Here is a 14,220-nt window from a genome sequence, read left to right as displayed (position 1 = left end):
ACTACAGACAGTTGACCCGGATATGAAAGCTCTCGTCTGCTTCCGGTGCAGAATCGTGCCATGTTTTGCTTCTGTTTTTAACTCAGTTTAGTTTCAGATTCGGTCTAGACCACTTTACCTCATTTATTTCCTGCCGTCATGTCCCGGGGGTCGAGTGCGGGGTTTGACCGGCACATCACCATCTTCTCCCCGGAGGGAAGGCTCTACCAAGTCGGTCAGTAATAAGAGAACCGAACAGAACCTTAACCTGCTCTGTCATCACTGCCTGCTAGCAGGCTAACAGCAGCTATTCACAAATCTCAAGGCTGATTAAATATGTCACCACAGGGCAGTGTGGCAAGAAAATAGCTATTATGAAAATTAATTAAATGTATTGAGGCAGTTAATCCGACTTAACGGAGCAATTAATGAGTCATATCATTAAAGCAAAACATTTCAGGTAGCTGCAATTATAGACTAGTAAAAGCTAGCTAATAATGTATAAAGGAGACTAAATTAAACGTTAGTTCTAGCTTAAGGTCCATACGGCCGGCAGGACCACGCATGCGCTTGTTTTTAATTGAGTATTGTTTTTATTCTAACAGCATCTCTAAACTTCTTAAAGCAGGGGAGTCTAAAATGCAGCATGCATTAATGTGCATTAGTCATTTTTTGTTCTTTTGCAGATCCACATCTCACCCTGTCGCTAGCATCCTACTCTGTCACACCAGATCTCTGCATGTCTTCTGTCACTGCATCCATGAATCCTCTCTGAGGTCTTCCTCTTTTCCTCCTGCCTGCTAGCTCCATCTTCAGCATCCTTTGTCCAATGTATCCACTATCTCGCCTCTGTACATGTCCAAACCATCTTAGCATTGTCTCTCTAACTTTGTCGCTAAACCACAGTCTGAGCTGTCCCTCTGATGTACTCATTTTTAATCTTCTGGGATGAAAATATGAGCATCTCCAGCTCTGCCACCTCCAGATTGGCCCATTTTTCAGTGCCACGTCTCCAAATTATACATCACAGCCAGATAACAAAAAATTCAACAAATAACTGTAGTTTGGAAACTGAACTAAAAGAACTTGAAAACAAAATTTCAAATGAATAGAAAGAAAAACACAAAATCATAATTACTCTAATAAATTATAATGCTTTAATTTGTGTATCTATTTAAAGGCTAAGTGAAACAAGGAAACTCTGTAAGCAAATGTAAAGAACTGAATAGCATATAACAAATAGTTTCCTCATATTCTATTCGAGTTATAATTGCTTTCAGTTCAATCATGAAGATATGGAAATATTTTGTCAAAAGAATCTGACAGCGATGTGTTAGCACTGAAGAAAGAGAAGAAGCAAAATGAAAAAGAAAATAAGTAAAAGGTGCCTTTCTTTATCAGCACCTCAAAGAGTGATGTATTTGTGACACCAGGAAGTGAAATTTACAGGTCATTAACAATCATCATCAATTTACTGATAAGAAGAACAAGTAGCTAGTTTATTACTTTTTTAAAATGTTCAGTCATGAAGTTTGTGTACATTTCATTTTACCTGCCTCTCTTCACTCTTCAGAGTATGCCTTTAAAGCGATAAACCAGGGCGGACTGACCTCTGTGGCCGTCAGAGGGAAGGACTGTGCTGTAGTCGTCACGCAGAAGAAAGTTCCTGTGAGTTTGCGTTTCTTTCACATTCGTGTGATCCAATTCCTAAAACGACATTTTGATTGGTGTATCGATGGTGGCCCGTGTGGCGAGTTCATCTGTTAGGGGCGCCTTTCTTTGTGTCTTCCTCAGGACAAGCTCCTGGACGCTGCGACAGTCACCCACCTGTTCAAAATCACAGAGAACATAGGATGTGTTATGACCGGCATGACTGGTAAGCCACAGGAAGCTTATTATCTACTCTTATTATGGGGGACAATGTTAAGCTTTTTTTCTCCAGTCTTCTTTGTTGTTTTTGTATAAAATAATAAGAAAATGGGCTGATCTGGCCCTGATGCAGCCTCCAGTGTATTAGCAGAGTTGTGATTTGGAGTTAAGGTAACAGACATACTCTATATTGCCAAAAGTATTCATTCACCCATTTGAAATCAAGGAATCCAGGTGTTCCAATCACATCTATGACCACAGGTGTAAAAAATCTAGACATGCAGACTGCTTCTGCAAACATTTGTGAAAGAATGAATCGCTCTCAGGACCTAGTCTTGGCAATATAGTGTAACTGAAGTTGCAATATACTTTCCTCGTGATGTTGCAGCTGTACATTTTAGTTATCCTCTTCTTTCCTGCAGACTGTTCAGAGTTACTGAGTTACAAATGAAACTTCAAATAATGCAAGCTTTTTCAGTGGCCTGCGGCTAAGCTTGCAGAAGAGCACCAAGACATTTCCAGAAACTGCACATAAACACTTGCTTGAAATTTGAGACAGAGTGTATAAAAAAAATAGTTTTTTCAGTCGACAATAAAGGTTGTAGAACAAAGAAGAGCAGATTTAAGTACAGGAAAAAGACAAGACAAACAGCGCTGTATGTGAGTAAAGAGATGAGGGTCATGTGAAGCTTACATCTGTTTCTGTTTGTGGGTTTTATATAAGAAGCGGCAGTGTTTAATACGAAAACTCAGGTTTGTCATTAAAGTAGCAGATTTAGCCACACACACGTATATTCATCAATAATCTGTGGCAGGTTTATGGTTTATATTAAAAAAAATTTTAAGATGAAACTGCACACAAGCTCGTAAGGACTGAACACTAATAGAATAATAACATAACAGTGGGTAAAAGTCGCATGATGAAATCACACACTAAAGTACAAATGAATGGAAAAAATAATGAAACTGATTATTCCTGGTAAGCAGTGTCTCATCTGACTTATGTTCCACAGCAGATGCTTGTACTTGAAAAACTGCTGATATATGCAATTAAAACTAAACCACAAAGGTTGTACTGCTTCTTCTCCTGCTCCAGCACATCCTGGAGATTCCCAGTCTCGGGGCCGATGAAACCTTTAAGAGCAACATATTAAGACAACAAGTTAATGTCAGTCTCTGCCTGCATAAAAGTTGATTTCATCTAATCATGAATCGGCAGTGGCACAGCTGGATGTGTACCAACCCAGAAAAACAATCAACAATACTGTGATCGATCTGCTTGGTAGTAAACGTGTTGTGTAAACACAGAAAATTAGACAAATTAAAGATACTTTATTGATCCCACAAGAACAGAAATTCAAATAGTGTAATAAAAACAGCATGGTTAGAAGTATGCAAGCCCATAATGAAGGCATTATTATGTTAGGTAGCACAACATTTTATATACAACAGTTATCCATCCATCTTCTTCCACTTATCCAATTCACAGAGAGGGCCTGGAGCCTATCCTAGCGAGAAGTACATCCTGGTCAGGGCGCCAGTCTGTTACAAAGCTCACACTGAGTGACAACCATTCACACTCACATTCAAATCTAGGGGCAAATTAGAACTATCAGCTAACCTTATCCATGTAACTCCAAAGACTGGTAGATAGCCAACCTCTTGCCGCACACTAAACGATCTGAGCTTCCTCAGAAAGTAGAATCTGCTCATCCCCTTCTTGTACACAGCATCACTGTTGGTCCTCCAGTACAGTCTGTCACTCAAGTTTACACCAAAGTACCTGTAGCTGTCCACATGATGTTAATGATGTTAAGTCAACCCACATCTCTTTTGTGTTGCTGACATTCAGGAGGAGGGTTGACGTCTCTGGCTATAATATTATTAACTGTAATGCAATAATAGCAGTGTAGACATGGCATTTTCTCTTTTTCAAAGCTCTAGCAGTCCATGTAAGCACTCAGCCAGGAATATGCTCAAACACACAAGTTTAAGTGCCCACTATGGCGTAGCTCTGTGTTGATTCAACAAAATAACTAACCTGTAACCTTAAACAGAAGTGGTAGAAAACTCTTAATCAAGAAGGTCCAGAAAGTCCCCACCATGCAGTACTCCCTCCTTAGGTATAAGGAGTGATCCTGAGCTTATAGTCTTGCCTGTTTCCACTTACAAATTAAAGCTACAATAACTATTCCTAGTAAGCAATGTCTCATCGGACTCATCTTATGTTCCACAACAAACCCTAGTATTGGAAAAACAATGCTGATATATACAATTAAACTAAGCTTCCTGTTAAGACACCTAGCTCTTAAAAAGGTTGGCAGAAAGCTACCTCTAAGAGCCTGCTACCACTTCTAATGAGACCAACTTACCATATCATACCAGCTGTTAATTTTTTAAAAAGTCGAAGCACTTAAATAATTCTGGCCTCCAGCTTCATCTGACCAGACTGATCCTGGATGAGCCCTCAATTTTTACAGAGGGAGACCACATGAGCTGTAACTAAAAATGTTTATATTACACAACTAAACAGAAGTGAAACACAAATGAACATAGTCGGATCTCCTGCAGGGAAATGCCTGACCCGAGGGCTGTATTACTTCAAAGTAATTCATTTATTAAAATGAGCCCGTGTCCCATTAGTGAGAGAGCAAATGTTTTAAATGGCAGTTTAAAGTGATGTGAGCTGCTCTGTGGTCGTCTTGTGCTCTTTTGTGTGACATGATTTTCTTTCCCTTCCTTCTGTCCAGCTGACGGCAGGTCTCAGGTGCAGCGCGCACGGTACGAGGCGGCTAACTGGATGTACAAGTACGGCTACGAGGTGCCCGTGGACATGCTGTGCAAACGCATGGCCGACATCTCCCAGGTTTACACCCAGAACGCGGAGATGAGACCGCTAGGCTGCTGTACGTAATGTGTGTTAGTGTGTGTGTGTTTGCATTTTGATATCACTCCATGTATTAAAACTGAAATTGAAACTTTTTTCAGAGCATTTTCTTAATGTCTGCAAGCTTCAGTTTACACAATATCTTTGAAATCTGATGCAGAAAGTTGTTAAATTTAGTCTTTTTTTGCGTGTCTAAAAATGTGGTGTGCAAGGAGCGTATATGACTTCTTTCTTTTCTTTTTTGTGCTCTCCTGTTTTCATTCCACCCTGCAGGTATGATAGTGATCGGGATTGATGAGGAGTTGGGCCCACAGCTGTTCAAGTGCGATCCAGCCGGCTACTACTGCGGCTTCAAGGCCACGGCAGCTGGAGTGAAACAGACAGAGGCCACTAGTTTCCTGGAAAAGAAAGTGAAGAAGAAGCTGGACTGGACTTATGAGCAGACTATAGAGGTAAAATACACCAGAATACACAAAATAATTCCATATTCTTTTCTGTTGCACTGGAATTTTGTCCAAAAACGGCCCGGTAACAATGAACGCTGCAGGGCGTTTCCACTCTATGGAGCTTCGGGAATGTTGGGGATTTTACAGGATACTTTCTGGACAGCCGAGTAAGGGGAGTTAGGTGATTTTTATTGACGTATCAGGAAATGTGTGTCAATTTTATAGCTGTGACTATGTGGGGTAATTTCAGTGAATTGCTTGGTGTTTTCCAAGCCAGTTGACGTTAGGGAAGGTTGTTGATTTTTGGAAAAAAATTTCAAACAAGGCCTGTTGGAATTAGAAATCAGTCTCTGAATGGTTTCCTATGGTCTCTGAATCAAAAAGATACTGACTTATTGAAACCCTCTTTAATATGGTAGAGTATATATATCAGAGGTGGGTACATGAGAAACTGGGACTGTTGTCTTCCATTAGCTGAACTCAGTTGCCCACCCCTCGTATGTATGTATAATGAACGCATATATAATCACTTTTTTCTTTTACTTTAATTTTCTGTATCATGTTTAAATATGAAGTTCTCCCCTTTGTCTCCAAACAGACGGCTATCTCATGCCTGTCTACTGTTCTGTCCATCGACTTCAAGCCCTCGGAGCTAGAGATCGGAGTCATCACGGCACAAGAGCCCAAATTCAAGTGAGTGTTTTTCTGAAACAAAGCTTCTCGATAGCTTTGAGTAAGAACGTGATCTTGAGTCAGCCACTGCATCAAATTAGTTTTGAAGAACGAAGCAGGCCGTTGCTGATTAAAAAGTTGAAAGCGCTAAAACGCCGGTAATGTGTCGGCTGTGTTGTGTTATTGCTAAATAATTTGAGAAAAAGAGGCCGGTGTTGTAATGGAAATTCCCTAAAACTAAAAACAGCCAGAGGTTGAGATCAAAGCAAGGGCTTACATGTGGAGCTTGTTCTCGATACATCCGTATGTGTGTGTGTGTGTGTGTGTGTGTGTTGGCAGAATGAAAAAGTATGACCGTATAACTGTGCGTTTGTGTTCCAGGATTCTGTCAGAGGCCGAGATCGATGCTCACCTGATGACTTTGTCTGAGCGGGAGTGAAGAACGGAGGATAAACAGTAAAAAGCATCAACACATAAAATGTCTCAGCTGGAAGGAAGATGAAGGAGGAGCTGGTATCATCTTCTTCAAAAAGAGATGAACAGTAACAGATAACCCCGCCCCCACCCCTCCATGCTATCTGGTCACAAACAGGACATGATATTATCCGCGTACCCAAACCCCTGCCCACTCCTGTGTTTTCCTTCTGCAGCCAGCTGCTAAATGTCTCAGATCGTGGACGGGACATTCAGATCAGTCCCTGACGTGACACATAAAGTGTGACGTGGCAGCTGATGTGACAGACGGCCGCAGCGCAGCAGCTCAGCCTGAATGACTTCACCTAATGAGTGTGACATGAGCAGATTGGAAGGTGGAGGTGTGGTAACACTACAACTTACAGCACAATACCTCTTAAATGTGGACTCAGTGGTCCTGTAGCTTCACTGTGCTCGGCAGTGCTTCCTGACCATCTTTTCTCAGGGCTACCACTTACATATGTGTCTCTCTTCTTCAGTGTTTAAGCTTTCCCCTCTGCACTGTCTTCAGTTTCAGGATGAAATTCATGCTCTGTACTCGATGATAACCCAGGGAACAGCTGTGGGAATTCTCCTACAGCAGCAGGTCATTGTCACACCCCTGTTTAAATCTGCTCAGGTCACTAGAAAGCTGGTGTTTTGATCTACCTGCCCTTCTGCTGCAGCTGCTGTACATTTCCACACTTCTATTAAACACACTTTTTATTTAACACAGGTGTTTGATTCTCTGCGCACATTCATTCCTGTCTGACGGCTCTTAGCTCTCTCGAAATTACTCGACAGAGTGTACAAGTGAGAATGCAAATGTCTGAACAGTCAGCTTCCACAGTAAATAATCTTTACTATGCCTGCTTCCTGATACAAAGCGAGTATCATGTACCCATGAAGGAATAGCACAGTTTGTTTACACCCAGTGAGACCTGCACCTGATGCAAACGATTATTGTGCTGCATTCTGTTTAGCATTAATTTGATCGTTTCGCCTAACAACACATCTTCTTTGAAAATGTATTGAATCCACTATTTTCTCACGTCTGGGAGAAATTATTTTAAATAATCACGATCTCTGTGTTTAACAAGATAATTGGGATTTTTGCCCCAATTGAGCCGACTTTTGCTGTTTATTTCCAGTACTGGAAACGCTCCTGCCGCGGTCAATTGCTTTGCACATATCGCGACCTATGTGCTCACTCAGCAGCGCCATTAGACCGGAGTACCCTCACGCTTACAATGCCCAGTGCTGTCTGTGCGTTAAGTCTCGTGATCAGCCTTTTGTGGGTACAAAGTAAACAAGCACTGAGGCACCGTTTACTCTAGTTAGGCTGAAAATGGAGCAAAGTTCAGGCAAAAGAACATGTGAGATGATCCATAGTCGTTAATATGTTACTGCGTGGTCTGGATACTTGCTTTTAAAAAGTGCAGAGCCTAAGCTTGACGTCCACACTGAAACCTTTCTTTCTCTTTACTTTTCTGAAGCGTTCAAGCATCTGTAAGGTGTAGCACGCAACGTGAAACACAATATTATACTTTGTGCTCCATGCCAATTATTTAAAAGCTGTGGTTAGTGTTTTAAACATAAATCTGCTGATACTTTATGCCGTATGATTACAGATGAGGCTACCCAGCAGAATACCAGTCCATAAAATCAACATTACTACTTTTACTTGAAGTGTACATGGTGAGTAATAATACTCACCATGCATTTTTCATTTGATTGTAGCTATTGATTCATTAATATGCCTATCACTTTAATATTGATTTTAAAGCGTTGTCTGCTGTTGAGTAGATGTACAGTACATTAAAACTGTACTGGTCCAATTCATTGGACACATCTACCCTGTTTCTGTTTCCAGATTTATCCTGCGCTCAATGAGGCTTTTGTCTGTTTAAGAACAGCTCATTCAGTCGTTTTGATGCTAAAATGTTTGTCCTGTTGAGTAAGAGTTGAGTAAGAATGTGACTTATAGCCTAAATACCCTTTTTTTAATATCTCTTAGCAGAAGACTTATTCAGTAGAAAACAATTAAACTCTTGTGCAGCATCATTCTTCATGTAATGCTTGTGTATTAAGGTGCAGGGCTGCCCTCTGACGCAGTATTCTGATTTGTTGCAGGCTAATTAAAGTCCTGGGTTGCCTTGTGGACCAAGGTTTACTATAAACAGTCATGACATGAACTTTAGTTCATGTCATTACTTCTTTAGTTTAGTTCATGCCTTACTTCTTTTGCGTAAGGGAGGGGAAAATATTTCATGCCTGCTAAAGTATTAAAATGTAAGGTTTAAACACAATTCTGTAGTAATTTAACGACAGTGGATATTTATTTTACATGCAGCTCCCTTCCTTCCCAACTTCTGTCACTTGACTTCGGCATCCTGTTGTTGCTGTTCTTCGGAAGGTGAATGACAAGCAGGAATGTCGCCAATAGCTGAATTGTTCCGTTCCTGGGAATTTCCTGTCCCTTCCCTCTTAGCCACACCCTCCAGAAAAACTTCCTGATTTAAATGACAGGGCAATTGACCTCATTACACACACAGAAAAATTCCCGAAGCCTCTTATCTCTACAAACACACACACACTTAAAAGGAGGAATTCGCAGCTCAATTGACTACCAGTTCCTCATTCAGTGGAAAGGAGTTATCAGCGCTTTCCTGTATTATATGAAAATCAGAAAGGGAAAAAAGAAGTGTCCGGTCAGGAGTGAAGTTGAGCTGTCATGCTTTGATGGGAGCGTTTATACGAGCAGACTCAGTGACGGCAGCAGGAGGCCACGTGGTTACGTTCATTTCCCGTGTAATTGCAGGTTTTTATTGCCGTCAGGCGCTGCCGATTACGATTACACGCCGGATACGACTACTTCTGATGTCTCGTGTTCACGTGTAAAAGTATTCCCATCCCAACAAATAACACGGTCACACAGGAGGCTTTCACTGTTAAATATGAGTGTTTTAATTTAATGGAGTGTGCTGAACCCATTTGCTGTCTCACATATACAACCTGCTCAACTGTACACATTCACAGCTTCCATAAAAAATACATCTTTGTATACACAGCATTTACACTATCATACAGCAGAGCTGCTGGAGGAACATCTTCACGTATGTATGGACGTCCACAGAATACAAGCGATCCATCCCGTCGTTATGTGTCACATGCGATCATGCATTCGCCGGCAGTCTGTTTAATTCTTCCTGCTCAGCTGCCTGGAAGCGGTCACGTCACCTCGCTGCATTGCCCGACCCCATCGTTGTTATCCACGTCATAGCAGAAGTAAGGAACGTGCCCGGCCCCCCGATCCGTCCATCCTTCACCGTCACAGCCTCTGGTCTCTGTAACTTCCCCCGCCCTCTCGCTTCCTGCTAATGTCCATTCCACTGGATGTCATCGTAATTCACCTGCAGACACATGGGAGGAAATAGAAATGGTCACACACCAACTAATGACACACTTCATTTGTGCCAGACCGGCGCTACAATTTTGAAACGTACCTCATCGTCAGAGCTCATGTGCTCCTCTTCGTCACTGTCGTCTGACTCGCTGTCTGGCAGCTCTCTCAGGTCAGGATGGGTCACAGAGTACAGCTCTTTGTTGATTTCCCAGTTATCCAAACCAATGGTGAGGTGATAGGGGCTGTGGCCCCCGAAGCTCAGGAGGTTTGGGTTCGCTCCTTTTTTCAGCAGCAGTTTGACCAAAAGGAGGTTCTGCTGGTCCACAGCCAGGTGGAGCGCGCTGCGACCGTTATGCTGCTCCTGTAAAACAGCAAGGAGGCAAAGGCATTAGTATTAACAAAGAATTTATTTTAATTTTTTTCCATACAGAAGAGGTGTAAGTTACCTTTGCATCAATGTCAGCTCCCAGATCTACCAGTCTCTCCACCAGTGAGAGGAAACCCTGCACTGAAGCCAGGTGGAGGCAGTTTTGACCTGCACAACACAGAAAAGGAAAAGAAAAATTAAAAGTTGATTCCAGAACGAGACTGCAACAGAAATATTCTTTCCATATTCCTTTGTTATTCGTAGTAATTAGCAAAAACTGCTGGGTGTGGGTTGTGAAACACATGCATTCATATCAATGTCCTTTTTTTGGATTTGATTTACTGCCTTTTTTAACCCCCCAAAAATACTGAGTATGCACGGCAGTGCTTAACGGAAAAATGTTTACACAAAAATCTTAAAGAGAGGTGTCCACCTTTTTTATTTAGACATTAACTACTGCATAATAGATGGGGTTAAGCTCCTCTTGGTCACTTAACTGCAGTCTTCGGGGCTAACTAACAGCAAGCGGACCCAAAAACTAAAATGTTAGCGTGTCTCAGGCGAGGAAAACATCACTTACCGTTATAGTTGCAGGCAGCCATCGCCGTGTGTAGGTGCTCTGGTCGGCTTTTCTGTGTGATGACGCTGAAGCAGTGCAGGTTACCGTGGCGACAGGCAATGTGGAGAGGCGTGTCTCCATTGTTGTCCACCAGCGTGGGGTCACAGCCGGACACCAGGAGGTTGAGACACACCTCCGGCTGTTTTGTTATTACCGCCAGGTGAAGAGGAGTCTGGAGAGGGACAGGTATTTTAGTAATTTCATGATGGCGGATGCAGGTGGGGGTGGGGTGTTAAGAGCTGTGTTGTGCATACCTGTCTCAGATCATTCTGTCTGTTGAGGAAGTCTGTGTTTTTAGACTGGTCGATCATGGTTTTGATGAATTCTTTGGCCTCATGGATGATTGCCAAGTGGAGCAGCCTGCAGAGACATAAAACAAAACAATTTAAGTAACAAACCAAAGATAAAATCAAATTTTACACAACTTTGTGCCTTTTCGTCTACATCAGATACAGTTACAAAAAAAGTACTAACTATGAAGAAAACACTAAAAAAATTTTCATAAATATTTGTAATAATAAATTTACAAGGAAAAAAACTTATTTTACACCTAAAGAGAGTAACTTCCTGTGATTACAGTAAAATTGTGTAACTGTAAAACTTAAATGATTGATGTAACAGCTTCAGTTCAGAAGTGTCCCTTTGTTCTCTAACTTGGCTTTTATGCGTTTGTTTGAATTGGTGTAAAATACTATAGTGCTGCATAGAGAGTTACATTTGTTACACAAAAAAGAAAATGCACTCACTCAACAAGAATGGCCAATAGAAACATGTCATACATAGGGGTGTCATAGTAACTGTTTATCAACGGTAATCCAGGGTTTTTCCAGATTCTTGTGAGGGTGACTTTGCTTACATGTAATCTCTCTTATTTTAACAAGTCTGCATTGTCCAGATCTTTCTGGTTTACTGATAAACAAAAGTGGACTTTTATTACAAATTTTTTCTTTTTCTTTTGTGGAATGCCATTTTTGGTGGGTACCAATTGCTTTTTTGTATCTGCTTTTACTTTCAATAATATGTTTGCAGGAAAATAATTAGAACGTTTAAAATGTATTTTGCCTTTCAGAAAACTTAATTTGAATTATTATATATTATGTGTCACTGCTATACTTTTCTTTGAATTTGTGCAACAAACACAAGTGTTGTACTTGTAAACAAAGGTTAAGCATCTACACTTGCATCATTTTTTAAAAAATACAAACCTATTCCATTTGCCTGTATAATTTTGGCATAAAAGTACTTCCATAAATTTCCGGTACACCGCTTTGATTATTTAACTTATCTCTGGCCCAGTGTTAATGCGCGAGCAGTAAGCCCATTTAAAACACTAGGAACTATATTCATCTGCGGAAGAACTTTGTTAAAATAAAAGTTAGGTTTCGGGGACTACTTTGTTATTACCCTTGAGTTATATGTCAATAATAACCCGCACGCGCCTCTTGGAGAATCGGGTTTCGCCCCCAGTGTCCGCTCACTGCATTTAAGGTACTTTTTTCACATTTTTCTTTTCATCCTCTTTCACTTCACGGGAACGCGCGTCGGTTGGATTCCTTGGTGACGCGCCCGGGACTTTCCCAATCTGACCCGCGGCCATAATAGATTCCCTCCTGATAATAGCCTTTTGTTTACGTCCAGCAGCGCCGTGTCTGACCACAGGCTGACCCGTTCTTAATAAAACCGGACACTCGTTCGGTGTATTGTTAACACCGCGGTATGGTACCCCTAAAATCCTGGCTACTTAAAAATTAATCCCCCACTCGGGTTAAGGTAGGCCCGGGCCTCACTTGGAGCAGAACTACATTCCCCACAGGAAAGGCATCAAATTACCTCCAAGACCCGAGCTGGGCCTTCTCCTAGCCTCACTGTTGCACCCCCCGAAAATAACTGGTAAACATCCGAGCTCGGTAACCTTATTCCGGGTCAAACTTACGTGTCTCCGTCTTCTGTGATCTGTGTCTGCCACTCGTACAGCTCTCGGGTTGCAGCGGGGAGCTGCTTGTGCTCTGGCGCCTCGCATTCCAGCTGGAGCCGGCGGATCTCGGCGGCCACAGCCTGGTACTCCTCCTCCTTCAGGGAATCCAAACCGCTGTCGAGCCGATCCTCCGTGGCCTGAGCCGTTTTCCCTTCTTTTGAGTCCCGACTGTAATCCATTTGGTTTAATATACTGGTCCTGTGAAGATCCATGTTAGTCCGAGGTGCGTTCAGTTGTGTTTTCCGACAGCGCTGCACTGCAGTAAATGCCCTCTGCTCTGTGGCTGCAGCGGGGCGGAGCTAACAGCTAGGTGGGGGATTTCCAGAAAACTGTCACTTAGAATAACACAGCACACAGATTGCTGGCTCCAACAGGGGATTTCTGTTGAGACACATATAAAATACACTAGTCAGTTTGTCACAGAGAGAGCGAAAATACTTCTGCAGACTGCATGTTGTGCACGTAAATCATACAGCCTTCAGGGCATTTCACATTCCGACTTATTAATCATGTGAGTAATTGGATTTGGATGCATGCAACATAAAGTCATTTCTTGGTCATGCAAATTGATTAAATCACAGGTTTTGCACCTCACCAGTGAAACTGCCCAACACCACACATCTTTAGATGTACCTGCAAGATATGGTAATTCTTCAAGAAAGGGAAATTTTAGTTGGGCATTTGGTGTTATGAAAATAATGACAATAATAAAAAAAATTAACATGGAGCTCGGGGAGGTGAAGAATATTCAGAGGAAAATCTCAGAAATTCCCAGATCAAAGCAGTTAATTTTCAAGCAAAAGTACTTGTGTATTATCTGAGATTTAAGTGGTAAACTGAGAAAAATATAAATGCGCATTAACCCCCCACCCCAAATTTTCTAGGTTTAGAGTGGCACGTTTAAGGGGAAAAATTAGAATATTCTGTTTGATTTAGGAGTAAAAACCTGGACATTTTCTGGGATTTAAAGTGGTAAATGTGAGACCACCAACACCACCACACACACACACATATATATATATATAAATCACAGTTAGGATCTGAATATATATTTTTGTTAAGAATCCACATGGCTTAAGTTTCCAGTCAGGCTTATTATGACTGCAGTTGGTAAGCTCATCAAATTATACTGCAGTCTGACTGAGCAATAAGGAAATGCCAGTGATTTTCGCTCTGAATTACCATCGTACAGTCAGAAACAAGGACTTTGAAGAAGCCCGTTTGTGATTGGGGCCAACAGATTTGACTTCTGTGCATCAGTTTTTGTTGCAAATCCACTGTGTAACGAGAATCATTTTATTCCAGGTTCTTCTTATATATTTATGTTTTTAATCCTGAATTTTTCTCCCTCTTTAAAAAAGCCCCTAATGCACCATCTTGAATGTGTCCCAGATGTTAGAAGCACAGTTTTAAAAGTTTAATAGCTTATAATAGAGTTCAGATTAATGTGTGTTTTTCTCTTGATGCACGCATGCAAACGCCTTCAAGTGCACCTTCATTAGCATGCTTCTGCTAAACCACTCGAGAAGCAGCAGACCTGAAGGAGG

General features: G+C 41.5%; 2 protein-coding genes across 2 annotated transcripts; one reads left to right on the top strand and one right to left on the bottom strand.

The window, feature by feature from the left end:
- The first annotated feature begins 21 nt into the window (after positions 1-21).
- Positions 22-7,037, top strand: psma6a (proteasome 20S subunit alpha 6a). Its single transcript, XM_085144037.1, has 7 exons — positions 22-214; positions 1,553-1,647; positions 1,774-1,855; positions 4,599-4,754; positions 5,009-5,187; positions 5,780-5,874; positions 6,235-7,037. Exons 1-7 carry the CDS (start codon positions 139-141, stop codon positions 6,290-6,292), a joined length of 741 nt encoding a protein of 246 aa, XP_085000163.1. The 5' UTR covers positions 22-138; the 3' UTR covers positions 6,293-7,037.
- A 2,212-nt stretch (positions 7,038-9,249) lies between these two features.
- Positions 9,250-12,973, bottom strand: nfkbiab (nuclear factor of kappa light polypeptide gene enhancer in B-cells inhibitor, alpha b). Its single transcript, XM_085144032.1, has 6 exons — positions 12,632-12,973; positions 10,953-11,058; positions 10,660-10,870; positions 10,159-10,247; positions 9,813-10,073; positions 9,250-9,719 (listed from the first exon to the last, which is right to left on the bottom strand). Exons 1-6 carry the CDS (start codon positions 12,883-12,885, stop codon positions 9,684-9,686), a joined length of 957 nt encoding a protein of 318 aa, XP_085000158.1. The 5' UTR covers positions 12,886-12,973; the 3' UTR covers positions 9,250-9,683.
- Positions 12,974-14,220: the final 1,247 nt, after the last annotated feature.

This window comes from Neolamprologus multifasciatus, chromosome 19, assembly GCF_963576455.1.
Source record: "Neolamprologus multifasciatus chromosome 19, fNeoMul1.2, whole genome shotgun sequence".
Lineage (NCBI taxonomy): Eukaryota > Metazoa > Chordata > Actinopteri > Cichliformes > Cichlidae > Neolamprologus > Neolamprologus multifasciatus.
The sequence above is the reverse complement of the archived record's forward strand: the minus strand, read 5'-3'. Positions and strand labels throughout refer to the sequence as shown.

Coding starts and splice junctions, on each gene's coding strand:
- psma6a (XM_085144037.1), top strand. CDS start 139: ATGTCCCGGGGGTCGAGTGCGGGGTTTGACCGGCACATCACCATCTTC. Junction 215..1,552: donor GGGAAGGCTCTACCAAGTCG/GTCAGTAATAAG, acceptor TTCACTCTTCAG/AGTATGCCTTTAAAGCGATA. Junction 4,755..5,008: donor GATGAGACCGCTAGGCTGCT/GTACGTAATGTG, acceptor TCCACCCTGCAG/GTATGATAGTGATCGGGATT.
- nfkbiab (XM_085144032.1), bottom strand. CDS start 12,885: ATGGATCTTCACAGGACCAGTATATTAAACCAAATGGATTACAGTCGG. Junction 11,059..12,631: donor ATCACAGAAGACGGAGACAC/GTAAGTTTGACC, acceptor ATGTCTCTGCAG/GCTGCTCCACTTGGCAATCA. Junction 10,248..10,659: donor GGCTGCCTGCAACTATAACG/GTAAGTGATGTT, acceptor TGTGTTGTGCAG/GTCAAAACTGCCTCCACCTG.